Below are 27332 nucleotides of genomic sequence, written 5' to 3'. Positions count from 1 at the left end.
TCTCCTTTTAAATGATAATCATTCTCACAGTAAAAATCTCAAAAAGTGACTAGTGCACCTTTGACTTGAACATACTGTATCTGTGGCATTCAGGGTCTGGTCACCCGTTTACTATTTAAAAACAAGCATTGCCATTTTTAATTTATTTATGAATTTTTTGTTTGTTTTTGTCATCTTGTGACCAAGCAAAAACTCATATGTTGTGAGAATCACAGTCATAGCGTGTTTTACCTGGACCTCATTGTGCCTGATATATTTCTGAGCAGTTCCGAGAAAACTAATTGCAATTTGAGAGGTGCTCAGAATTTTCCCTGATACTATAATTAGGAAGCATAGGTATTAGAATACATGGAACACATTGTATGTATAGATATAACAACCTGCCTCTAGTATGGGCACAGTAACAGAAATATGGCAGTGTTTTTTTTTTTTTTTTTCTTTTCCTTTTTTTCCTTTTTATCCGAATCAAATCACAGCCATAAAGCATCAGCCTGTCAACTTTGGTGACCGGCTTCAGGGCCGACTTTCTGAAACAATGAAAGTCAAATCTGGGCGTTAAAGTAAAGGATTAACAACCCAAAGCCCTAGTCTGAGTCCACAGTTTACCGAACCATAGTAAACCCCTGGGTTTAGGTTGGACAAATACTGTAGATGGCTCACAATAGAGGCATGAATACAGATCTGTGCAGAACACTTGAGCCTTTGTTTTGCATTTTAGTGTTTTCCACAGGCAGCTTTGTGGTTCACAGCTGACTCTGTTTATGATTTAGTCACTTTTACTCTTCTCCCCCTTATCCTAGGAAACAGTGAACAAGGTCTGATACCGAAAAAATCCCCACAGTCTAATGGAACTGAAGAAGCCTCTCTGATGAGAGGTGAAACGTCTTCAAGAGAAGGAATCAATTCCAGTAGCCACAATAAGATTTGACAAGGATATTGACAGATGAAAAGCTCTCGAAGGAGATTACAATGGACTGCTGGATTCTCGATGCATCTCCATAGCTGCTTGAGGAGCTGAGAGCTGTTATGAGACAAGTGAGCCTTGCAGATTCAAGATGAAATTAACCATTACAGTGACTTCTTTATGGAACGCATGGGACAAAAAAGGAGTCGGTGAGGCCGGATCAATATCGCTTTTGCTACGTATGGCACTCACAGCAATATCCTGAATGGAAGTTTCACGAGTCATATTCAATATTCAATATTTGCCACATCTCGAAAATCATTTTGCTGTCTCTGCGGACATTTACGGTTTGTCATATAAACATAATATAATTCGATGTACTGCACAATGGCGTGTGGTGTGTTTTGGAGAACCTTGAGTTGGATATTGTCATGAGGGGGTTTCAATGTTGGTTCACCAGACAAATGAAGCAAGAGTTAAGAAACATTTTAGAAATGTGAACAAAGAACGTCCAGACCTTCAGCTTAAGCAATAGAAATTATTGATTAAGTTTCCAAGGTCATCAAAATATCGTCTTAAATTAAAAAAAAATAAATGTTTTTTTGGTGTAATTCCTAGTTTGGTTTGCTCTTGCACACAGTGCCTCCCTATGAATCATATGTAGACCAGCGCTTTTTAAATGCTCTTTCTAGATTTGTGATTACTGCAAAAAACGGGTTTGTTGACGTAAATAATATTTTAAAAAGTAAGACAATTATTCCCTTTTAAATTTAATAACTCCCTTATGAATCTACAGAGGATAGATTCAAACTCAGATTCAGGGACACCTTGAAAATGAGCTTGAAAATGACAACCAGGCTCAAAAATGTTACAAACTAATACAAAATATCTCAAGTGTGTAGTATACTCGTGTGTGTGTATCATCGAGATATACTTGCGTTATTGTTAGTCGTACATGATCTAAAATGTACAATTACCGCTGCTACTTTAATGCTTCCACGTAACTCGTAAGTCACACACACACGTAAGTCGCACAGATTTCATTGGGATATTCAAAGATCTCAAAGGGAAAGAAACTCAATATTTACCATATTAGATTCTTTCTGAGAGACACAACGGAAAGTTTGGAAGGCTTAATAAACCCTTTCATGTCCCACTAGGAATCACTACCGGGGTTACTAATCCTAGCCGCTCCACACACACACACAAGCACGCATACACCGGCTGCACGAGAAAGGTTCACTAAGTCCACGTTTGTTAGGGGAAAAAAAAAGGATTTTAGGTGGGGTGTTGTGTAAGAGCCCGAGCCCGAGCATCGATCCACTCTAAAAGCAGGCCCAAAGCAACTGCTGTCACTCCAGCTGACCCACTTCAACAATCATCCAAAACAAAAGACCGGCAGAACGGGAGAAATAAAAACACAAATGGGCAGGGAGAGACAAACTGGAGTCACCATCCGTGTTAATTCTCTTTCCAACCTCCTCCTTTTATCTTCCTCCATGATGTTTTCTCTGTAGAGTTGCACAACAACAGGGAAAAAATGAAAAAAATGAAAAAAAAAAAGGAAAGAAAGAAAAAAAAAGAACAGGGGCAACAAAAGTACTTCAAAAGGAGCTTTCAAGCTTGTTGAGAGAGACTGGCTAATGGTCAGGAATCAACACCCGGAGAACAGGAAGGATCACCGATGCCCCCATCACTGCTTCCGTGTTGATTAATCATTCCGTGTTGGATTTTGCATCATTTCCCACGTGCTGGTTTTTGAATTTTTTTCTTTTAATGATAGTGCTTTGGTCTGAAGATGTTAGAGGAAGGAATAAAAAAAAAAAACAAAAAAACATAGATAAACTACTTATATTAAAGCAACTGTTAAATAGACACACTGAAACCATTATATCACATGGAATAATGTATGAGCGGTGCTTTAATTTAATCTCACAATTGTTCATTGAGTTTTCCCCGCAAAGGAATAGCTAGGAGTCTCGCAGGTTCATGATTCTGTGCCCCAAATCAAAAGTTTTTCTATTCACTCGTTATGATAAAAACTGACATCCCATCCCTTTTGTTGTTTCGCTAAGCTACATTTAGAGCTGTGCATTTAAGAATTAAGGCCTCTATTGACTACTAATTGGATATGCCAGACAACCTGTTTTACTACCCCGAGGACACTCTGGAGGTGCAAATTTATATTTATTTATTCATGCATGTTTTTCATTTCTTCCCAGTTTAACTATAGAATGTGAATTTTTGCAACGATGACGGCAAAGGCTGAATATTCCTTCTGAGTTGTATAATAAGGTTGAGACAAACTGCTGTTGCATAAGTCCATCTGGCGGTGCATACAGCATGATGAGTCAGAAAAAAAAAATTATCACCTCTCTTTCAACATTTATTTTGGAAAACACATTTTTTAGCTCAAATAATGTGTGCAAACTTAATAGTTTGGGACCAGGAACACAACACAAGCCCTTTATTTCAATTGTTGTTTTTTTATTTTTTTCATCTTTATTTACTGACCACTAGACTTTTCCGGTATCTGGGTTTCTAAATCCGCCCGTGGCCGGCGGATGCTCCATGCATTTGTTTTTAAAAGGGGTGGGGGTAAGCGCTGCCGCCTCACAAGGGCCTTTTTTGAGTCTGTCAGGATCCTTTCTGCGTGGCTTTCTGCTGGTTTCCTCTCTCTGTCCCAAATAATTAACTTGTCCAGCGTGTACCCCACCTTTAAACCCACGGTAGCTATGGTAGGCTCCAGCATCCTCGCCAAAAGCCATGGAGGTACCAAAAGAATACCTCAAACAGCTTTTCGTATCAACTTACTTTAGAAAGTGGCTCTAAATTGGTAATCGTCACTTTTTTGGAAACAAAATACATTTTTCAACAGGAAGTGTCTGTGTTGCTTAAGTCACAAGCAAACAAGCATAGCTTTTTTTTTTTATTATAAAAGCTATTTTCTTGTTGCCAAGTATCATTTTGTTTTTGGGAAAGACCTAAATTCCCCCATGTTCTTGAAACTATAGCAAGAATGCTTATCGTATGTTGACACACACACTACATGTGTTTATTTCCTTCAAGTTTTGAATATTCAAATTCTCAAATGGACGACTTACATAAAACTCGAGTTAATCATAATCTCTCAGATGATAGCTTAATCATCCAAAACTTAGGGGTTCTCATAAATAATTTGTCAACAGCATATAAATTATAAATCTTATCTGCAAATATGTGGATATGCAATTTGAGGAAAACTCTTTACAGCCCTTGGAAGTTGCCATGTATTTGATATATGCAAAAGCATCAAAAAGAAGGATATTAACTGCTACCAAAAATAGTTGCAAACAAAGTAAGTCTTATTGGGCACGTGGTAGCACAGCGGTCGAGTACTCTGGTACATCAATGCGGTATTGCTTTCATTTATATTTATCTGTCGACGAGTAAAGGTTTCGGGTGAAGAGAACCTCACTCTTTTGTTTTCGTACTCCGTTCTGCTATCCTCTTCATCAGTCTTCCTCCATCTCATCAGTCTTTGTAACATCCTTCCACTGCCCGCTGTATACTGACCCGCTCTCCGAACTTCAAACCGATACTTCATCCACATTTGGCTTGCTTCACTGATGCTCCAAAGCAAACTCATTTGGTCTCATTAGAGGACAAGTCTGCCAAATGTTCTTTGGACTGAGGAGGGAAGACTTGAGAGAGGCAGGGCAAGCACATTTATTTTTGTAACACATTTTTAAACCCGCGGAAACCCACAGAGCTTATGAGTGGAGCGGAGGGAAAATAAAAAAACATACAGACGGAATAAGGAATCACAATTACAGCGACTAAAAAGGACACCAAAAAGGACTATGTGAAAAAGTTAAAGTAATCAGAAAACAAGTTTCGACAGTTCACTCATTTTAAAGCAAACCGATTTTAATGATCATTGACAAAAATGGATTTTTAAGCTACTCAGGAAAGTCAGCGCTACCTTTACAAAAATAATACTCAAAGTTATGACTTGAGTTAACAACTTGACATAAAAGCTTGCAAGTCTCTTTCAATCGTGGTTGGATATCTTAGTGCAGAGAATGTTTATATGTATTATGACTCTTGTGATGGAGATTTCATGAACATCTTTGGCTTCGATTGACTCTTTACGATTTATATTGATTTTCTGTCTGAAAATAAACTTGTAGGCGGACCAACCCAAATCCAGATAACATTAGAGAAACAATTCAAAGTTTAAGAGCGTACTGCAGTTTGTTAGCCGCAGCAAAGCTTGGCTTTTACCCTTTTTTAATCTTTTTTTTTTTTTTTTCTTGGCCTCAATGAAAGCTACTGAAATCAGGTGCCAGTTGAACCTCTGTAATCTGCTGACAGGCTTATGAAAAGCCTTTTTTTAATAAACAAGAAGAAAATGAGCCCGTTGACACATGGTGGGTTTTAGACGACGTCTTGGAGAAATGCGAGTTTTACAACGTCCAAATGACCCATCTTCAACAGATTAGTTCTATTTGATTGCTGAGGCATGCTAATTAACTTAAGTAAGAAAGCAATGATAATTTGTCTAAAAAAGAAGCAAAAGTCATTACATGACTCCATAGAATGGGATCGGTCCTTGTGGATTGATGAGGTCATCTGCTGTGACAATGTGCGGGCATTCTTATTCTCTGGAGTAATGGTCTGAGACAGGAAAGATTGTCTTGCTTTTTCACCCCTAAATGGCAATCAAGGGGACTCCCTGTGAAAGCCAGAAAAGATGTGGCTTGATATTACGAAGCTTCCTGACAAGGTGTACCTGTAAGGTGTTACTTTTTTTTTCATCTTGCCAACCATTATTTTGTCTGAAATTAGTAAGAATCATCCTCATTCACTGACAATAAACAAGAAACTATTTGCACCAGAAATGTATTTAACCAATGTATTTAGCCACTTTTACAGGTTGCTTTTAAAATGCACAGAATATAGCACTATAAAGTACATATACGAATTTAAAAAAAAATAATGGAGGCAAACAGAATAACATTTAAGAAACAATTTTCTGCGCATAAACTGTGACCTCAGGAGGAATGGCGGTGCTTTGGTTTTCACTTTAACTCCACAATAAAAGGTTTTCCGGCCCAATTTCAGAAGCTGAACGCTCCCTCTGTGCCTGCGTGTTTTTGTGCCTTTGTTTTAGTTCACAGTTCCTGTAGGTCATCTGAAGTTTCTAAATTGTAAGTAGGTGTGAATGAGACGGTTGACTTTTGCATTTTCCTAAATGTGGTCCTGTTATTGGCTGGTGACTGCTCAAAACTGTAGCCTAATTTTTTTTAAATGTCAGCTCAGATTGGCTCTTGCAACCCTGCAACCCAGTGCGCAGGATAAGCAGTATTGACAAATAAATGGATATATTAGAGCCCCCTGAGTACTATCTGCTAAATCCACAAATATGAAAGACATGATTTTAAAATGTCTAACATAATATTAAGAGGATCAAATTAAGCTGGAATAAATACCACTTCATTTCAATGATGAGCTAAATCCCGATTAATCATCAGCACCACTGAGCAATCCAATATTTTCTGTGGACTCAAGCTGGGTATAATTGTAATGACTATAATAATAATAATAATAATAATAATAATAATAATAATAATAATAATGTAAGGATTACTATTATATGTATATATATATATATATATATATATATATATATATATATATATATATATATATATATATATACATATATATATATATATTACATTACATTACATTTGACAGACGCTTTTATCCAAAGCGACTTACAATGGAGGACATAAGCACTGCATAATATATATATATATATATATATTATATGTTATATAATTATTATTATCACAATATTTTGTTATTATTATTATTATTGTTATGTTGTTGTTAGGAATAGTTGTAGTAGTAGTAGTAGCAGTAGCAGTTGTCACATCAAAATTGTTATTTAACAAGAGAACGATTGGATTTTTGAGAGTGGATCCATTCCAAGACTTGATGGGAGGTGAGGTGTCATTGGCCAGTCAATAGTCCATCCCAGTATAAAAATATGTCACTGCTCAGTCATTCATCCATTTAATGAAGCAAATGTTTGCCGTTGGGCTGCGTGGGGAAACCAGAGAACTCAGACAGGCTGCGTGCAGATAAAGGAAGAACATACATATTCAAAACAGTGAGCCCCCCAGTAGGTGACAAGGTTCAAACTGGGTTTTTTGCTGTGAGTCAAGGTTGCTGGTGACCACCGTACCTCGATGCCGTCACCAACAAATCACCTTGAATAGACTAAATATACAGCCGTCAGATGTCAGTAGACGCAGCTGTAAGAACCTTGTTTTCCTTGTGCAAGGCGGTGAGGTTCAAGCTCATATTCTGTTTGAAGAAAATGTTGCAAGTACCGGATAGCCGATGGAAGATAGAGAACAGCGCTTAAGTGAAGCTCAACCTATCAACGCAAGAATTGCGATTCCAGCAGTTGTTGCACTAAAGGTCTTGCCAATAATGTGATTATCTGGATTTCCCATCTTTATTAATCCAACACATCAAATACAGATGTAGTGTCAAATACAGCAATGTGATCAAAGAGCATATTTGACAGCAATTATTTTCTGTTTTATGGAAGGTGTGTTCCTTACCTGCTTATAGGAGACAAAGACGGGTCTGCTGAAGATGATCCACTCAACCACCTTACTGCAGGGCGGAGTCGTCAGGGAGCCTGTGTAGCGATAGTAACTTCCCAGAACAGAGGGCAGAAGGTCCTTCAGCACGAAAGGCTCCAAGAAAGTTTCTTTTTCTAAATAAAAGAGGGCAGACAAAGTGTGTCCGATCAATTCAACATCATCTATAACAAAGCTTTTATTTCACCGCAAACTAGTCACCCAGCCGTTTGGAGCCCAGCCAAGAACTGCTGCTGCACAGCCCTTCAGGTTTATACTATTGATTACATTTACATTGTGCCATCCTTGGTCAATGCATGTCTATTGACGGACATAATTGCATCAAACACCTTTAATTACACCTCTCTAGTCACTGGACAGCAAAAGCGAAATAATCAACAGAGCAACATCCCCCTAAAAGCCCAAATTTTGACATGGTAGAATTAGTCAATGACTAATAGTGGGAGCTGCAAACAACAATAGCTACTGATATGAAACACAGTGTGGTCTGTAGGGAGTATACAATGCAGGTTTTAATATAATGATAAAGGAGGCTCAAACAAACGTCTGTGTTTGCTTTTTAAATTACACTTTTAATGTGCACAATCTAAATCCCCCAGACATGGCCGGGTCACACAAAACAATCAAAGTCATTTGACAAAGACATTGGCTGTATGAATGTTCCACCTCAAAGAGGACAATTATTCCTCACCAATGGCGGAAAGACACCCTGAGGGTGTTCGGGAGTTCTGTTGTTTGACGCTGGTAGGGTTCTTGTTGTTCGACCTCAGTAGTATTTTAAATATTATATCTTTGGTTTGGCTATTTTCAAACAATCAACGAGGTAGCCGCCTTCATCTGTCCCTGCCATATTCTCCGAACTACCCGCAGCCCGGGGAACACAAGGTAAAAAAAGGACAGAATGGAGGAGATGTTTTTCAGCTTAGCAAGCACGCTTAACAGCAGGTGTCCAGCTCCCACAGTGAGAGTGAGGTTCTGTAGCCGAAAGCCAAACAAAAACACAAATGGGATTGAGTTGCGGCCCTAAAAGACAAAACTTGTCAAATTTCTTTTTGGGATGGCCATCGAATCAAGCCATCGACTAAAATACTTTAAGTTTTCTTTAAGCTCAGAATGTTGATAGCACAATTGTTTTTTAGAAAACAAAGCATCCTAATTTGGGGGGATTTTATATTTGAAAAAACAAAACAAACACACCCAAAAAAAAGCAAAAAACAGCGTGATTCATTAAAACTGTTAGATTGGTTTGATTTATTCGTTCATTGAAACATATCCTGGCGATAGGGTACAACTAATATATGTGATGATAACCAAATCATTTAATCAATGCAGGACCATTTAATCAGCAGTTCCTTGAAACACAGAAAATGTAACCTTTTTGCACTTGATTTTCTGAATAATCTTTATCTGATTAAAACATTTCCAAGGACAATTTTATCGTGTAATTCCGTATGATGAATTGAGAGTGTACTGCATCCTTGGGCATGTTTTGGATAAGTGGCTTTCTCACTTGCACTTAAAGTTAAATTAAGGTTTTTATTCATTTCAAATGCAGAGTTCAACCCCAGAAGCAAAATACCCAAAAGGAAGGTTGGCTATTATAATCTAGAATCAACAGAAGGCCCTGCTTTTCTAAAAGCTACTATAAGACCAATCTATGGTCCCCGTTTGCCTGTTTGAATAAACACCACCTGACAATGTGATATCAAGATTCACTTTGAAGGGATAACTTGTTTTTTCCCTGTATACATCCAATATTTTGAGCGCAATTAACTGAACTGCTGTTCAATAGTACCAAACCATCAGGACGCTTAAAAGTCAACCAAGGCCAATAAAACTTCATTGTGTATTTGTGACGCGCAGGCAAAAACAGGTGATCCTAGCGGTGATAGGTGGTTTGCACAGATACACCGGGATCCCGCTGTCAGAACCCCTATTGTCTGCGGTCAAATAAACAAAACAAAAAAACAAACAAACAAGTGAGGTCAAAATGTTGATTTTTGAATACAATTCTGCTCAGTTTGTGTGCACACACACAATGGTAGTAACTTACAGGATCTTTTCATGTTTCAACTTTATTACATTACATGAATGTGTTTGACAACTGAAGCAAATTGAAAATGCAAACCCACAAAGCTTACAATGTCACACTGCTGATATGAGAATCTCCCAACACAATTTTTTTCAATTTGGGATTTTTTGATCTCTAAAGTAGAAACAAAAATACATTGGATGGATTTGATTCTATACAGAGTGATCTCCACCTCTATGACCTTAGGGGATCTTCCAGGTCCAGACATTGGCTCACGACCTGCAACATCCTTTTCTTTGCCCAAGTTTTCTTGACTTTTGTCGAATTTCTGTGAACAGCTTCAAACATCCTCTGTGTGGGTGGACCAAAAGTTTTTTGTTTTAATAAGAGAAGGTCGAGGGAGGTGACTGAAAGGATTTGAGGCACCAAATCACAAGCATCACTCTACCTCAGGCGTGAGCTACGAATACATTAAACCCCCGAGCATGAAGCAGCTTTGCAACCCACCGGCAGAAAGATCCCTTTCACCAGGTATCACAAGAAACTCAATGACTGATCTGATCTGAGAGAGAAGAAAGGGGCTGAAAGGGGGGATCCGCCCGGCCTCAGCTGATGATAGGGCCACATATAAAGACCCCCAACTATTTACTATATCGTTCACAATTTTGAGTCTTCATTTAACCAAGTGTTAAATGCATTTGATCTTTGGGAAGAAAACAGTGAATGTTGAGAGAAGCCACACAGGCATGGCTAGAACATGCACTCGCCACACTAAAGGGCTCACGCTGCCGACTGGATTAAAAACAGGATATTTCTTGCTGTGAGGCAAGATTACAAACCACTGCACCACCACCCTGCCGGGGTGCTGTAATTGTGATTTTATTAACATGCAAAGTGATGGTGTGCCCTTTCATTTATTTATTTATTGCTGAAAAAGCATTCTAAGTAAGAAAGAAAAACTCATTGATCAAGTTAAATGAGTTGGGGAGTTACCAGAAATCAGAAGCTTTTGAGTACTGAAATGGACTTCTTACTTTTTTATACCACCTGGTGTCAGAGGCTGCAGAAATCCAAAAAACATTTACATCAACTTGTTTAACGCCTCATGCTCCAATTAATGGTTACTCCTAATAACGATTCTTAGAGAAAAAAAAAAAAGAAAATGAACGAACAAAAAAAAAAAAAAATGCTATTACATTGTTGATTTGATATACTTCTCACGTCCAGTTGATGGAACAATCATCTCAGCTGTTTATAATGTCTGTCATTATAAATTGCACAACAAACAGCTTTGCGATTCATTCACTAACCACATCCTGCTCCCTCCCTTCTTGGCACTGTTTGTTTGCCGTTATAATTGCAGTGATTGCAATTGCAGTTGGGAAGTGAACATTATAATTACTCTAATAGGAATAAATGCGGGCTATGTACGGTGGTTGTTTACGATTTTCACAAAATAAATAAATATATTAAATAGATAAATAAATAAATAAATATATAAATAAATAAATAGGAAGCGCACAAGCTTTGATCCTGGCACCGGTTGCCTGGCATTGATAAAGGAGGACCAGGGATCTATCATCTCGGGCACAGTGAAAGTTTAATTTGCTTGGCGACTTGAAAGTAAACCATTTATTAATTGTAAATGGTTTAAAATGAATGTATACATAAGTAGAATAAGTAAATGCTGAGCAAGCAATACCCGAGTTAGACAGTGGTGTTGTTTTATTAGTGTATTATTAGTGTTATTAATGTTATTTCAATCTATGTCACACACACTGAGTGAGTGTATTAAAGGTCATCATTCATATGCTTATGTATATGTGGATCACAGAAGGTATTTAGTTGAAAAATAATTGTTATTAATCGATAACAGCCACAGTTTGATTGCAATCAAATGAATTACTAATAATACTTTCTTTCTTCTATACTTATCAAAAAAGTAAAGTAAAGGAAATGCTCTTACTATGAAGTAGTAGTATGAACAAATTTAACATCCTATCATTATCTGCTGACATGGTATTTATAAAAGTGTGTATTTATAAGACCCCGTAGGAATCACTTAAAGGTTGTTTACACCGAAATGAGTTGGCTCTCAAAGTATCACAGTGCTCAGGCTTGTAGAAACAGCATTATCAGTAAAAGGAAAGAGTTTTCATTGACATTGTGATCGAACATATATCAAGCATTAATATATGTGAAAAGAAAAAGAAAAAAAAAAGACTCATGAGGTGAGAGCTGCAACCCAATTGCGAATGTTGAATATCTTTAATAGACTCAGTTTGAAAGGGAGGACTCTTCGGGATTATTGTTTTTACTATCCCTTGCAATGTGTTTTAGTTATTTTAGAGTGACATTTTCATTCTGTGTAGAAAAAAAGAATAGAACAATGTTATCTGAACCAATTTCAAGTTATTATTCTGCAGTCCATAATCTACAGAAAAAACAAAAATAAAAATATAAAAACACAGCTGTAGCTGCCTGTTGAGCCCTGATATAAATGAAGTAGGAAAAAAACAAAATAATGTCATGATGATTTGATATTAATGATAACACTGTGATTTATAATAGATGTTCAGGAGAAGCTCTTACATCAACGGTAGTGTTCTATGACCTAAATAACTCTCATGGTGGAGAGTAAAGTTCTTGCAAAAATAAGTTTATACGAGCAAATGATCGAGACAGAAAATGGGTGAGTGTCTGGATGCCTGGGATGCTGAAGGCGGGTTGCTTGACAGAGATGGTGAGCAGGCCGCAGGGGAGATGATCTTTATCAACAACAGATTCCACAACACCACTGTCCCTCCCCGCGACTGTTTCCCGTATTCCCTCTCTCTCTGCTCCCCGCATCCTGCTCCTCACCCTCCCGCTGACAAGGCCCGTCTCCTGCTGCCTCCCAGTCACGGAGTTCAGAGATGTATTTTCAGCTCTGTCAAATCTGTGCGACAGAGCGAGACGGGGAAGAAGGGAAAGACATGCGGGGTGGGGATGGGGGGCGTTGTTTATGAAGGAATGCGTTTTCTTCAAAATATACACATCTGAGTAAGTGCGCTCAGGAATCAAACACAAAACCTGCACCTAAACACAGGAGACATACACTTTTGCACTTTTGCAGTGTCACTTGCAAGCAGGTATTAAGCTCGGGTGTGACCAGTGAGTTCACGCAGGGACGATCGGTGAGTCCTTTTTATCTCCCACCAGAGGCAGCCGCGGCCACGGCGGGGGGAAAGGCTTTGGAAAGTGCAAAGGCTGCAATGTGAGCCTATGGTGAATATTTCAAGCTTACAGCCTCCTGCGAAGTGTTGGAAAAGATACATGCTCATTTAATTGGCTGTTTGCTTCCTCCATTACCCAAACAAGTCTGAGCATTTAATTAAGCAGCGAGAAAGAAAAAAAAAAAAAAAAAAAAAGCATGCACATCGAGCAACATATTGAGCGCCAGTCAAAGGCTGTGATTCTTTGTGTGTGTATGTGTGTTTGTGTGCATTACTAGTTTATTTTATGTACGGAAGATCAGGAGCCTTTTGAAACATTTATAATGAAAAGTTTTGAGATTCAAAGTCACTGCGGGCTTGACTTCAAAATGGTTTTCATAATTAGAGGGTTTTTAAATGCTGTATAACCTCGGCAATGCTGATCCCCAGCGAACGTTCTGCAAACGCGATAACGTGACCTGAACCTGGGTCATGATGCTCCAATGCTATGAACATTTACTGGTTTTAAGCAAATTCAGTCTATCAAACATACAACCCCCCAATCCCAGGAGAAAAAAAAGAGAGAGATAGAAATACAGAAATATATTGATACAGACACAGATAGAGAGAGAGCAATAGAGAGAGAGAGAGTATACAAAATGAAAAAATACACTATTTATTATTATTATCATATCATGTATCATAGCCAGAAGCCAAACAGACAACATTGCTGTATTTTCAAGCTGAAGTAATTATCTGCTTCCATTAGAAAAGAAAAAACAATGAAAAACAAAGAACACCGATTCTAAACTTTTATCTATCTATCTATCTATCTATCTATCTATCTATCTATCTATCTATCTATCTATCTATCTATCTATCTATCTATCTATCCATCCATCCATCCATCCATCCATCCATCCATCCATCCATCCATCCATCCATCCATCCATCTATCTATCTGTCTGTCTGTCTGTCTGTCTGTCTGTCTGTCTGTCTGTCAATCTATTTATTTATCTGCCTGTAAATATACATTTAAACACACACACATACACATACACACACACATATAAATATGTGCAAAACTGAATATGCAAATCAAACAATTACAACTTTCATATCGGTTGAAACTTCGAGAAATTCTTGAGTGAAGTTAGATGAAGTGATGCAGATCCCTGGAGGAGGGTGAGTGGAAATTGGTGCAGACTTCAATGGACATGTTGATTCAGGCAACAAAGGTGATGGGGAAGTGATAAGAAGTTTTGGTATCCAAGATAGGAACACAGGGTGACAGAGGGTGGTAGACTTTACAGAAAGGATGGAAATTGCTTTAGTGAATACTTTCTTCCACAAGAGAGCAGGACATAGGGTAACTTATAAGAATCGAGCTAGAAGCACACAGGTAGACCACAACTTATATAGACGATGTAATCTGAAGGACTTTGGTGACTGCAAAGCAGAGGGAGATGACAGAGTCGGCAGATATCATAGTATGCTAGTTTGCAGGATGGGTCTGGTGGCAAGGAAGGTGAAGACGACAAAGGCAGAGCACTGGAAGAATGAGCAGAAGCTAAAAAAAAAAAAAGAGTGCTGTTTGGTTTTCAAGGAGGAGTTGAGGAGGCTCTGGGTGGTCAGGAGGAGCTTCCACATAAGTGGTCAGCTACAGTTAATGTGATCAGGGCGACAGGTAGGAGAGTACTTGATGTGTCATTGGAAATGGAAGTTGATAATTGGACATGGATGTGGAATGAAGAATTGCAGGGATGTATACAGAAAAAGATGTTAGCAACGAAGAAGTGGGACACTGATGGGAGAAAAGAAAGCAGAGAGGAGTACAGGGAGAGACAGCTCAAGGGAAAGGCAGATGTATCGAAGGCAAAAAAAGAGTGTGTGATGACTAGTTTGGACAGGAATGAGAAAGATAATTATGTATACACGTTGGCAAAACAGACAGATAGCGATGCGAAGGACATGCAGAAGGTTGGGTTGGAAATGTATTCACAGGTGCCAGAAGAAAGTAATGGGAAGACACTTTGAAAAACTGATTGAGGAAAATGAGAGAACAAAAAGTTAGAGGTAACCATTGTGGACACTGGAGTAGCAGAGATTAGTAAAGGTGACTTGAGGTGGGCACTGAAGAAGATGAGGAGTGGAAAGGCAGCTGGTCCTAATGATATATCTGCAGAGAGGTGGCAATAGAGGTTTTGAACAGATGATTCAACAGGTTCATAGAGTGCAAGAGGATGCCTGAGGATTGGAGGAGTACCTTGCTGGTACCCATTTCTTTTAAGAAAAAGAGAGATGTGTAGATTTGTGGTAACTATAGAGGTTGAACCATACCAAGAGGCTATGGGAAAGAGAAGTGGAAACTAGATTGTAGGTACCTTAGAGTACTGTATGAGAAAGTAGAGTGCCACAGGTGTATGCTAAATTGGTGCAGGACATGTATGCAAGTTAGGTGAGGTGCGCAGTAGATGTGACAGTAGAGTTCAAGGTGGAGGTGGGATCAGGGATCAGCTCTGAGTCCCTTCTTGTTTGCTGTGGTGATGGACAGGCGAGCAGATTAGGTTAGATAGGAATCACCGTGGACTATGTTTGTAATTAATTTCTAATTTTATAACAACTATAACAATAGTTTTGTGTGAAGTAGTGTTGAGATAACGAAGATGGAGGATTGTAAGTACAAAGAAAAGAGGTGAAGAAACAAGCAGATCGGAACAGTTGGTGAAAACCATCAGGGGTAATGAGGGATGAAATATGAGCCAGAATGAGAGGAAAGATGCACAGGATGGTGATGAGACCAGCAATACTGGGGTTTAGAAACAATGGCATTTATAAATAAACAGGGTGCAGAGATGGAGGTTCTCTTTGGGAAGGAGGAAGATGGATAGGTTCAGGAATGAGTCAATAAGACGGGCAGCACATGTTAGACGTCTTGGAGATAGTCACACTAAGGTAGTTTGGACATGTACAGAGGAGGGATGGTGGATATATTGGTAGAAGGATGCTGTGGTTGGAACTACCAGGTAGGAGGTCCAGCTGAAGACCAAAGAGGAGTTAGTTGGTGAACTTAGTTTGTGTGCAGGAAGAGGATACAGAGGGAATAGATTGAGGAATATGATTTGTGTGGCGAATGTATACACACACACACACACACACACACACACACACACACACACACACACGCGCGTGCACACACACACACACACATTTTAATTCTTTGAATTTTATAGGATGTATGCTATGACCTAGTTGCAGTCTTCTTTTCCGCTATTTGTATTTTTCAGCGAATGTACAAAGTTTTATTATTTATTTTTTTCCCCAGAAAATATCATTCCAAGCCAGTTCAAAAACAATGAATAATATCAAAACCCATCAGCTGGTTCATAAAACACAGTTTCTCAATCCCCGGAGCAGACACCCCTATCTATTGGAATGTCCCCGCAAAACAAATCTCGCTTAAGGCGAGGACGACAGCTGAGCTCTGCATTTGCAGTTTTACTTTTACTTGTTCATAAAATCACTTAAGCACAGAACCGTTGTTTGCTCTGCCCCAGGGGAGCGACCCCTGGGAGGGAAATGAGTTCAGGCTGGCTCCCACTTGCCTCCAGATGAAAAGTGTTTGAGAAACTGCCACCTGGCATAAAGAGCAGTGTGGAGGCTGGACCGTGCAGGCTGCAGGACAGTGTGCCTGATTGGAGTAAGTCCAATTGCAGGATGGGAAAATGACAGTGCATTTGTCCCTGGTCACTTTGTCTTTTGCCTCTTTTGTTTCTTAAAAAGCACTCTGACTTGGCGGTAATACAAGGAAAGGAAATTGAATTGGCATACGGCTGCCTGAGACTAATACCAGCCTGAAAATAAGTATTTAAATTGAGGTTTCGCTTTTGCCACAGACAATGAATGTCATTCAAAGTGTCTGGAAACAAGAGCACCTCTATTTAATTCACTTCTCCTGAATCAGGTCTGAAATGTTTCAGCCATACCTGCTCTTTTAGGATGAGATAAAGCGATATTTCTACCAAAGTTATAAATGTAAATACTGGTCTTTAAAAATACAGTGCAATGTGAGATTTCAAAAACAAACAAAAAAAGCAAAACAAAACATACAAATTATGAGATGCATATTTATATCACATATTATAGGATGCTGGTTGCCAAAATACTCAAACAATAATGAGCTGAAATATATTCATATTCTTTTTATAAAACAATGACAATGAAGCGAAGTAGACTTCAGGTGAATTTCCTTTTGTGTTATTTCACACTTCCTTTAAATCAAGATTCATGAGCATTTTAACTGTTAAACTCATCTTTTTTTGGCTCCACACTTGAATACACAACCATGACTACTGCAAACAGTACAAAATTAACTTAATCAAATCATCCAATTTTATCTAGAAACTGTTGCAAATGAATAGATAGATGCCAGAGAATTAACAAAAAAAAGGTTATAATTTGTTTTTTAATTGTCTTGTTCTTTTTTGCACATTTCAACCATTGAATTGTATTCATTTAAAGGTTTGCGATATTAACCATTGTTAAAAAAACGGAATAAAATTGCTAAGATTGTGACAGTTTTTGGTTAAATGAACAGCCAAATGAAAGTATATCTGGTAACCTCTACATCTACATGACAGTGGCTAAGTTCAAATCACTTAACTAACCATTAATAGCTAAAATACCATTTATTACATTACCTATACCCATTTAACAGCCAATTAAATGAGATATCAGATAGGATATCAGGATAAAAGCTAGTTTTGTAGGTGTACGGAACTGCATGGAAATATTATGATGCTGCATTAGCAACAGTATTACAGAGGAGCCTCAGTAGCAACAGATGTTTGCGGACCCACAAAGTGCCGATACATTGGGAGGGGAGTTTGTAAACTTGGGCCCACTGCTGTAATATGATGGATTGACGACCTGTTTTGCAACAAGCTCATCCATCTGTCACATTGTTACATTGCGCACTTCATGCAAAGCATAATGGATACGTTTTTGTTGCATTTGGGTCACCGTGTCTCTCTGTCAGGGGGATGCTGAGAGTGCTAATTCTCTTGAAAGTTTGATGTTTGCCTCCAGCATTGCTGTGCCTTCACAAACTATGCTTTGTGATTGGTTGAATCTGTCAAGTGACAGACAACAAATAAAACATCTTGCCTGTTACTAAAAGAAAAACAACCCCAGCCACAAAAATAAGCCATTGAGAGGCTTTCTCTCTATGTAAACTGGCCCCCTAATGCTCCTCCAACATACAAATGTATATCACAGTAATCCTTTGAAATAACACCAAAAAGACATGTTCATTTGATCAACATTGTATTAAAAACCATAACAACAAATCAAACAGTACAGTACAAACTAAGGACAGTAGCACAGAAACCCTGTGTTATCGCTTAAACATAGCATACATGTCCAGTTACTTAACATGCTTGAAAGGCTTAAAGTAGGGGTCCATTAACTTTTTCCTGCAAGGGCCAAATAATTTTTCCCTTCTCTGACGGGGGGCCGGGCCAGTTTGTAACAGAAAGTCTGATGATCGCAGAGGTGACTAAACATAAACATTTATTGTTTTTAAGAAAGCCAAACATTACCAAAAAAAATAACCCTTTCTGGGATCTTGACTGAAAATTTAAAAAAAAAATCTGAAAATAACCAATAACATTATTAATGAAATAAACAACACTATTTATGAAATAAATATCCCTTTTCAAGTTTTTCACAGAAAAAAGACCAGATAAGGCACAGACTGCAGAAGGCTGGAATAGAACGTTACTTTCTATGCATGTACAAGTCACGATTACGTGGCCAGAATGAAAAAAAAAAAAATCATAATACATCTCTGGTGTTGTTCAGGGGCCGGGCAAAATGTGGAGGCGGGCTGTATCCGGCCCGCGGGCCGTAGTTTGGTGACCACTGGCTTAAAGGATCATAATAATTGCCTTTTTTTAGATTCAAAGGAAGAAACTACCCATATTTGATTGGGGAAGCCATATTCATGGCTAAACAACTCTACAGGGCCAGTATGAGTATTTAAAGCAGGAAGCACTGTGCCCCAGCAGCCTGCTACAAAACTCTCCCCGATTAAAGGGGAGAGAAAGCCAGAACGGCTGTCTAGACCTTTTCCCTCCCTGGCCAATTAAGTTTGATTATCTACCGGATCCTCCAACTTGACTCGCACCCCTAGCTTGTCTGAGGAAGTGTGTTTTAACACTGACCCAGCCAGCAGCGCTCTGAAAGCTCCAGGGAGTGAAGTTAAAAACCATGGAGAAAATGTAATAAAATAAATAAATAAAAAAATAAAACCGCTTTTGCACTTAGAGGAAAGACATCTGCCGGCGATGGAGGATTCACGGCCACAGTCCGGGGAGTCGAGTGCAACCAGCCAAGTTCTTGAACTGTAGCACAAGTGGACAGACGATAAGTCCGACCCTGGCATTTGGTTAAAGTTTGTCCACAAAGATTCACAAAATAAACCATAGAGCGCTAATGAAAGTGCAAGGAAATTTTCCTTCGCTTTGAATCTAAACTCTCACAGGAAACAAACAGTAACAATTTTGTTATTTTTAGAGCAGCGCCATCTTTTTCGGTTTGCTAATATGAAAAATGAAGTATGTAAAATAGTAAACAAATCATTAAATGAATGAACAAATACATAATTAACCACAGCATTAAATACATTAAAAAATGTGCTTTTTTTCAACGCTGCAAATAGTTATTGAACAACATGGATTTCAAATGATATGTTTTTTATGTGCATTTCTGCTGCAATATTTCTCTACAATTTATCAAATGTGGTGGGCTCACTTCCCAGCAGTGGATGACTTCTGATTTTGCAGGATTTGCAACATGAAAAAAGCACAGTCAAATCTGTTTATCCAAGGTTCATGCTGTCTCTTCCTGCAAGGACAGGACGGAGGGAACGGGATGCTAAAGGTGCAAGCTGACTCAACCTTGCTAGTGACAGAGATATGACTCATCCAATAAACCTACAGATGATCCTTTTAATGATCTCAGTATATATTAAATAGTGCCTCACAAATAATGTCATCTTGCACACACACATACATGTAGACAAATTGAATTACTAACATTCATTTGTATCTATCTGTGTGTGCGTACATGCATGTATGTGTTGGTTCATGTGTGCGCCAAGTCATCAAACACTGGAGGCTAAAATTTTTTTTTTTTCTGAAATTGAGGTGGGAGAGAGAAAAGAGGAAGGCATTGCATTGCAAAACAAACCTGCCTGCTTTAACAGCATTAACTTATTACCTGCACATGCCAGCTTTAAGTCCAATGCTTGGCTGTGTTCAAACAGTCTCTCTGAACTGCAGGCATGAGTGTCGACATCCAGTCAATCTATTTTTAAACACAGCAGTGATGTTTCTCTCAGGGATAGAATAATTTTAGGATTGTTTTTCATGTACCGGATGATGAAACAAGCAGTGAGGTTTTTCTTTTTCATCTTCATTTCAAGTTTCTTTTTTCCTGGATGACTCAAGATTTCTGATTTTTTTTTTTTTTTTTTGCAGTCATCACAAAGATGTTGGGGATCAGCAACATTACAATAAGGCTGTTTCTCTAAATCCTACATCAATTAAACAAGTAATCCACATCATAATGTGACTGAAACGCCTGTGTTCTCACGAAGCAGTGCATATTTCAAAATGATAGCATGAATTCCAGACCCTTTGATGGTCTGAAAAATGAAATATTAACATCACCAGAAATAACCTCTTGCCTTAAAATGAACAATGGACTAACTCAAATGTACAAAAAAACTCTTGGTATCCACAAGATATTACCAGAAAATTTGGCAATAAGACATGAATGTAAATGAACACCTAAAATTCAACAAAAGGTATGAAATCAATGACAATTGCATTTCAATCTAAAGGTATCAGCAGATAATTGCAAAGGAATTAGTAAAAAATGTGGAAGTTATACTACAAACAAATATAAGAACAGACAGAACCAAAATGTTAGTGATAACCCCCATCCCCACGTTCCCATCAAAAATGATACAGTATAACCAACAATCTAATAACGAATCTAGCAAACAAAGTCATAACTATGAAAAAAAATGACATATTTAAATAAAGTTATCCAAAATATTCAACATCTACTTAAAAAAAAAAACACATTAATAAATAAATAACCAGAATGACGCAACATATTACCCAACCCTCCTTTTCACTCGGAACTGTCACCTCTGTGACCATGATCTAAGGAAACTGACTTGATTATAACATCTACACACATGCGACTTTGCAAATGTGTATTTTTTGAGAAGCGACACATCATATTTCTCGATAACTTGTAGAGGTGCTCGGTCCACAACCAGTAATTCCTCTCCCAGTAGCCGATGTAAGTGGCCTAAAATATGCACTGCAGCCAGATTGAATTACGTGCTTGCTGCGAATGTTGAACATCTACAATAAAACTGTGAAAATGAAGAGGGTCCTTACTACTTTGCAGCTTCTGCAGCACCACTGTGCAAGGGAAGCAGGATCCTTAAAAGTCACACAGGGGCTGCCCGTTTTTGAAAGGGCCTTATATTTCAGCACTTATTCTTGAAGTCTTGGAGAGACAGTTAAAGAATTAAAGAGGCAGAGGGTCATTTATGTGCACTGCAGTTAGATTGCTTCATTTGCACATGAAATGAGGCCCCATTTAATGAGTAGATGAGAACTTAGTATTTTGCATTGATAAGTGGATTTTTACTGCAAAACACTGAACTACTGACTCCCATCCCACTTTCGTCAACAGATGGTAAATGTTGGTGAGCGGATTTATGAGTACATTATGCTGAGTTTTTATTGTTCCTTTTAATGTGTGTTCCTATTGTAAAACCTTAGACACTGTTATTTGAATTAATTTCCCTTCTTTATGGTGTGAGATGATGTTGCTCTGAGACGTGTATTAGATGGACCATCAGTTGTTTTCAAAAAGCAAATATATTTTCTTTCAAGAGGCTTTCCTGTGTTACCTTAACACACACATACACATACACATACACACACATACCAAAAAAATAAAGAGTAGCATGAATGCTATTAAACCTACAGGAAAAGTAAAATACAGTTTTCCAAGTGAATGTTTAGATGTAGAGGCAGATGCTGCGTTATAGCAAAACCATTTTTGGTGCAAATGCCTATAGATGTACCGTATATCTCTATACATACAGTATATACACACAACCACACACACACACATATATATATATATATATATATATATATATATGAGTATGAGTGCACATTTTAATCAAAGATCTGAAAGTAGTTCCTACATCATAAATTCAAGAGCACTCGTTAGGGAGTTTAAAAAATCCACATAAAATATACAGTAAAAAACTCTGAAATAACACTAAATGGCTTGCTTCTTTTTTTTAGTTTTTAATTTCTTCTTTCCCTTTTTTTGTCTTGGAGCCATGCGCCTCTTTAATTTATCTGTGTTGAAAAAAATTATAAATAATAATAAAAAAAGGAGCCTTTACTTTTTAAGGCTCCTCTTTTGAGGTCAGTGTAGGTTATGTGCAGTTAATAGTCTGTGATTAAATACTAAATCTCCTCAAACCCCAAGTGTTTTTCCTGCCAATGTGCCGTCAGCTGTCACCACAACTCTTGCCTCGGCACAGAAGCCGCTGCACGATCCAAGCCAACCGTCATCCAGAGACATTTGGTCCCCACGGGAGGAATTCCGGGGACTTTAGAAGACGTGACATGGTCGGAAATTGTTTTTGCTCATCAATTAGAGGCTCATCATCCTGTTGTCGATGAAGGTGAAAACCTGCCGACAGCTGATCGAGGCCCTGGAGTCACTCACCACCTCATTTAATCAAAACTAGAACTCAAACCGCAGGAAATCTGAATCAAACAGTTTTCAATGAGCTCCTTAAACACTTGTTAGGCAGCACAACAGGTTTTCAATTTTCTTTTGCAATCTAGGAACATTTGATGTGAAAATAGCAAATAGATTAAGAAATCTCTTAGCTTCACTCCCATCATAGTTGGAACAGTTGGAACTTGACGATATGTCGCATTGGTAAATCTGAATTTGAGCAGTCATACCATTAACACAATAACATCAACAACACACACCTCTTTAACATTCAGAAAACTTCACATAAGAAACACCGGTTTAAATGGAGGAGGGAACAAATCAGAGTATTTCTTTGTCCAGCTTGATAAAACTGCATTTATTTATGCAGTTTTATCACTGCATAAAAAAAAATACATACATTTAAAAAAAATATATATATTCTTGGTGATGATCAGTGAAGCAAAACACAGTTAGCAAGCCAAGTTATCAAGTAAAACAAATAGTTTTAATAAAAATGCTCCTTGGAGTGGCGAATTACATCTCTTTTCCTTTTAGTTTCTTATTGTATATTATCACCTTAATGAATATCAAATCATTTTCCAAAGATCTCATGAGTTGTTGGTAAGGGAGCAATAACATGCTTTATGTATTTTCATAGTCTGTATGAACATCACACTGCGTTTGTGTGTCCCCAGTGATCAGTGAAAGTTTACGTCAATTATTATTTATCACACGTATACCATCAGCTAGCTAGCTTGCTGCTAATTCTAATGAGCCGTTTGTTAACCCTGCAATTGTTCCATCACGGATCAGCAATTAGATTAACTGTCTAACATCTTCGGTGTCGCCATGGAAACATCAGCTGCAATAGGAGGCATCTCACTAGCAGCTGCTTATTTGATGTTGATGATGGAGGTAGTTTTTTGGCACGGAATTACAGGAATTAAGTTTCATCCTCGCTGCATTTATAATTTCTTTTTTTTTTGGAAAATAAATAAATTTGATATTAGCTGGTATTTTGATGGGTTGCGGTGATTACGGCTTTGTTAACATACAAATAAAACTTTTTTTAGGAGCATGCCAACATTTTTATCCAATTACTTGTTTCAAAAATGGGAATCACAGAGGTTAATCTTTAGTGTTTTCTGAAGGTGAAATGTTTTAATTTCTGGCATTGTTTCCTCCGACCCTGCAGTTCTTCTTTTGGATTAATGACCACAATGCTCTCACCTTGTGACATCAAATAACGAAGACTCCCGGTTCGTCTGTTTGTGTGCAGCGAATCAAAAACATTTCCTCCCCAAAATAACTTTAGCGAGCCGCAATTCCTCCTTTCTGTGGGTGCGAACCCAACGTTTGGTCTCTGCTCTCTGACCTGAGACAGGAAATGACAGGCATCGAGCTTCAATGCTCATCGTAATGAGGTGGTTGTGTATGATTCCGACATCCACTCCATTGCAGTGAGCATGAGGGGCTACCGTTAAGAGGGACCTGAGCCTGTCAGCAGATTTTAGAGGATTAAGGTCCAAGAGCGAGTGTGGATGTTTGCTTGGCTTGTGGCGTGATCACTATGATTGCTCGTGGGAGGTGCATTTCCACGGTGTCACTTCCTCTGTGGTGTCAGCGGGTTCACTGAGGATCCTTGTGTCGCTACATGAATCACAGGAGTGCCTGAGTTCCATAACCCCCTCTGTCTGATTGGCTATTTATTTTGAAGTTGTCTTTTTGACTATTCTCTTACATATTTCAAGCTTTATGTATATGCGCATGGATTTATTTATTTTCTTATTTTTCATTTGCAGATGATTTACAGTTCCTTTTTGAGTGATTTGCTTGGCTGAGTGTTCCGTAGTTCCTTGCGACACAGTTCTCGCTGGTTGACATTTGGCAGACGATCGGGGTCTTAAAGACGACTCGCATCACCGTCAGTCACAGAGTGCGGGTTTTTGTCGCCGCCGGCTGTCAATGCTTCGAACTGAGTCTCCTCTTGGTCTGCACAAAATTGCAAGTGTATTAATTCACTGCCAGGCAGTTTCAGCTACTCAGCACTGTCTGACCCTGACTGGCAATTGATTTTTGGCCTGCAATAGTGTCCCTTGTTTTAAGGTACTGAGTCAACTTTTGGAGTTAAAACAAAACTTCCTCTTTTCTTTATGTTTTTACTTTTGCATGTCCTTTTCCTGGAGGAGCTTCAATCCCACCTATCCCTCTCTCTCTCTTTTTCTTTCCAGTATCTCTGACGTACATGCACATGCACACAAACACACACCCTCAATCTGATACGTGTGAAGTATTTCTGTTAAGATTCCTCTTCATCCTTTCCTCTATAGGATTTCCAGAAATTTGGGCCAGGCATCTACTTCTGTCTTTCCCCCTTTTTTTCTGCTTCAAGTGGTAGTTTGGGGATTTTATTTGCAGCCTCAGTAAGGATTTTCTCTAGATGCTTTAGAAAGATGATAGTTGTTTATTTCTGGATATACAAGGAACACTGTACTGTATCACAGGTGGCTTTTATTGTATCAACATTAAAAGGCTTCCTGTTTGTGAGGACTCGATATGACAAAATATTGAAAATGAGTATTTCTTTAATGCTGAGGTTACTTTGCCTTCCACTGGGAGTCAGATTACTGCGAAATCTAGGATCACAATAACCTTTGAGCTGAATGATATAGTGAGGCATTACTACAATGGGTGCCATTGTCAATATGCATATCATAATCTCGATTTAAAAAAAAAAAATGATGTGCGGGATACAAGTACAGATACTTCACATGATTTGCATTTGTCAAACAGAGTGATCATTAAATTCAGTGTGTTTTTGTGTTCATATTTAGATAATGGATCACATCCAGCTTTTGGCTACTACATTCAATTTATACAATAATGATACTTATAATGTAACACAGTTCATGATAGTTTAATATTATCTAACCCCTTCTCAAGCTGAAACTTTATCATGATGGAGGGGTTTGCATTTCCCAGTCGGGGGCTTCATGGCCCTGGTAGGGTCACCCAAGGCAAACAGGTGCTTGGTGGGGGAGGAGACAAAGCATGGCTCACAAGATCCCAACGGCTGATGTTCTCACCGCCATATTCAACCTCTGCCACTACCGGTCCACAGTCTCCACCTGCTTCGAGAATATAACCATCGTCCCCCTGCCCCAAGAAGAGCCCACCCACCACCCTGAATGACTACAGGCCAGTAGCACTCACTCTGATCATTATGAAGTGTTTCGAGAGAGTGGTGCTGGCCCACATTCAGAACATCATTCTGGAAACCCAAGAGCCCCTACAATTTGCATAGTGACCTGACAGGTCCACCTCAGACACCCTCCACTATACCCTCTCCCACCTTGAAAACAAAGACTCCTACATCAGGATGCTCTAACACCATCATACAACACAAACTCATATTTAAAATGTCCACCCTTGACCTGCACCCCACCTTCTGTGACTGGCTCCTGGACTTCCTGACTGGCAGACCCCAGTCTGTCAGGATAGGTAATAGGTAGCCCGTGAAAAAAGGCACTCATCAGGGATGTGTCCTCGACCCCATCTTCTACACCCTGTTCACCCACAACTGTGTCGCCTCCCAAGAGGACATCATTCTGCAGTTTGCAGACAACACCACAGTGATAGGACGCATCACTGGCGGAGATGAAATGGCCTGAAGGATGGAGGTGGCCAGTTTGGTGTCGGGGGTATTTAGACAACAACCTCACCCTTCACACAGACAAGACCATGATAGTAGATATGAGGAAGAAGAGGAGACCTCATCAGCTACTGCTCCTCCAAGGTCTTCAGGTTGAGAGGGTGAGCAGCTTCAAATATCTGGGTGTCCACATAAGCAAGGACTTGGCCTGGTCCCTCAACCCCATGCAGATGGTTAAGAGTGCTCAAGAGCAGCTATTCTTCTTGAGGAGGCTGAGGAGGTTTGGCATGTTGCCTAAGATCCTCAGCAACTTCCACAACTCCATTATTGAGGGCATCCTGACCACTGTGGGGTATGGCAGCAGCACTGTTCTGGACCGCAGACACCTGCAGCGAGTAGTAAAGACTTCAGAGAATATCACCAGATCCCTACTGCCTTCTCTGCAGTAGGGATAGAGTAGAGCATCTCTGACGGAGTCCACAGGAGAGCGCCTCCATTGCTATGGACCATGCCCACCCTCAACACGGACTGTTCACAGTCCTACCCTCCGGCCAGAGGTATGGGAGTCCGAAATGTTGAATCACACAACTAAAGAACTCCTTCTACATCAACGTAAGAATTTTGATGTACAGAGAAACACATTAATACGTGTGGAACACAGACGAACCTCTTAAAGATGAAGTTACAGGTTTGTGAAAGCTAAAAATTGTGCTTGTTTGTAGCGGATCAAATATGTATTTTACCGTAGAATTTACCAATTAATTCATGAAAAATCCCACAATGTGATTTCCTGGATTCTTTCCCCCCATTCTGTCTCTCATAATTGAAGTGTACCTATGATGAAAATGACAGACCTCTCTAATCTTTTTAAGTGGGAGAACTTGCTCAATTGGTGGCTGACTAAATACTTTTTTGCCCCAGTGTATGTCTCCAGGCTTGCCTCGGAATGCCCTGAAAGAGTTGGACCAAGCAGCCAGGATGAGAGGAGTCCTGGGCCTCTCGACTTCGGCTGCTGCCACCTCGACATTCCAGATTAGCAGCAGAAGAAAGATAG

At 39.0% G+C, this 27332-nt stretch overlaps 1 protein-coding gene across 1 annotated transcript in view; it reads right to left on the bottom strand.

The window, feature by feature from the left end:
- LOC147222225 (receptor-type tyrosine-protein phosphatase gamma-like) overlaps positions 1 to 27332 on the bottom strand; it is a 457121-nt gene that overhangs the window by 80822 nt on the left and 348967 nt on the right. Inside the window, exon 7 of the mRNA XM_086168151.1 lies at positions 7525 to 7682. Within this exon, the coding sequence (XP_086024277.1) occupies positions 7525 to 7682 (158 nt within the window). The remainder of the gene's footprint in view (positions 1 to 7524; positions 7683 to 27332) is intronic.

Source organism: Fistularia commersonii, chromosome 21, assembly GCF_037954325.1.
Source record: "Fistularia commersonii isolate RoL2024-O1a breed Wild chromosome 21, RoL_Fcom_v1.0, whole genome shotgun sequence".
NCBI lineage: Eukaryota > Metazoa > Chordata > Actinopteri > Syngnathiformes > Fistulariidae > Fistularia > Fistularia commersonii.
Note: the sequence above shows the minus strand (reverse complement) of the source record. Positions and strands in the feature narration are given on the sequence as shown.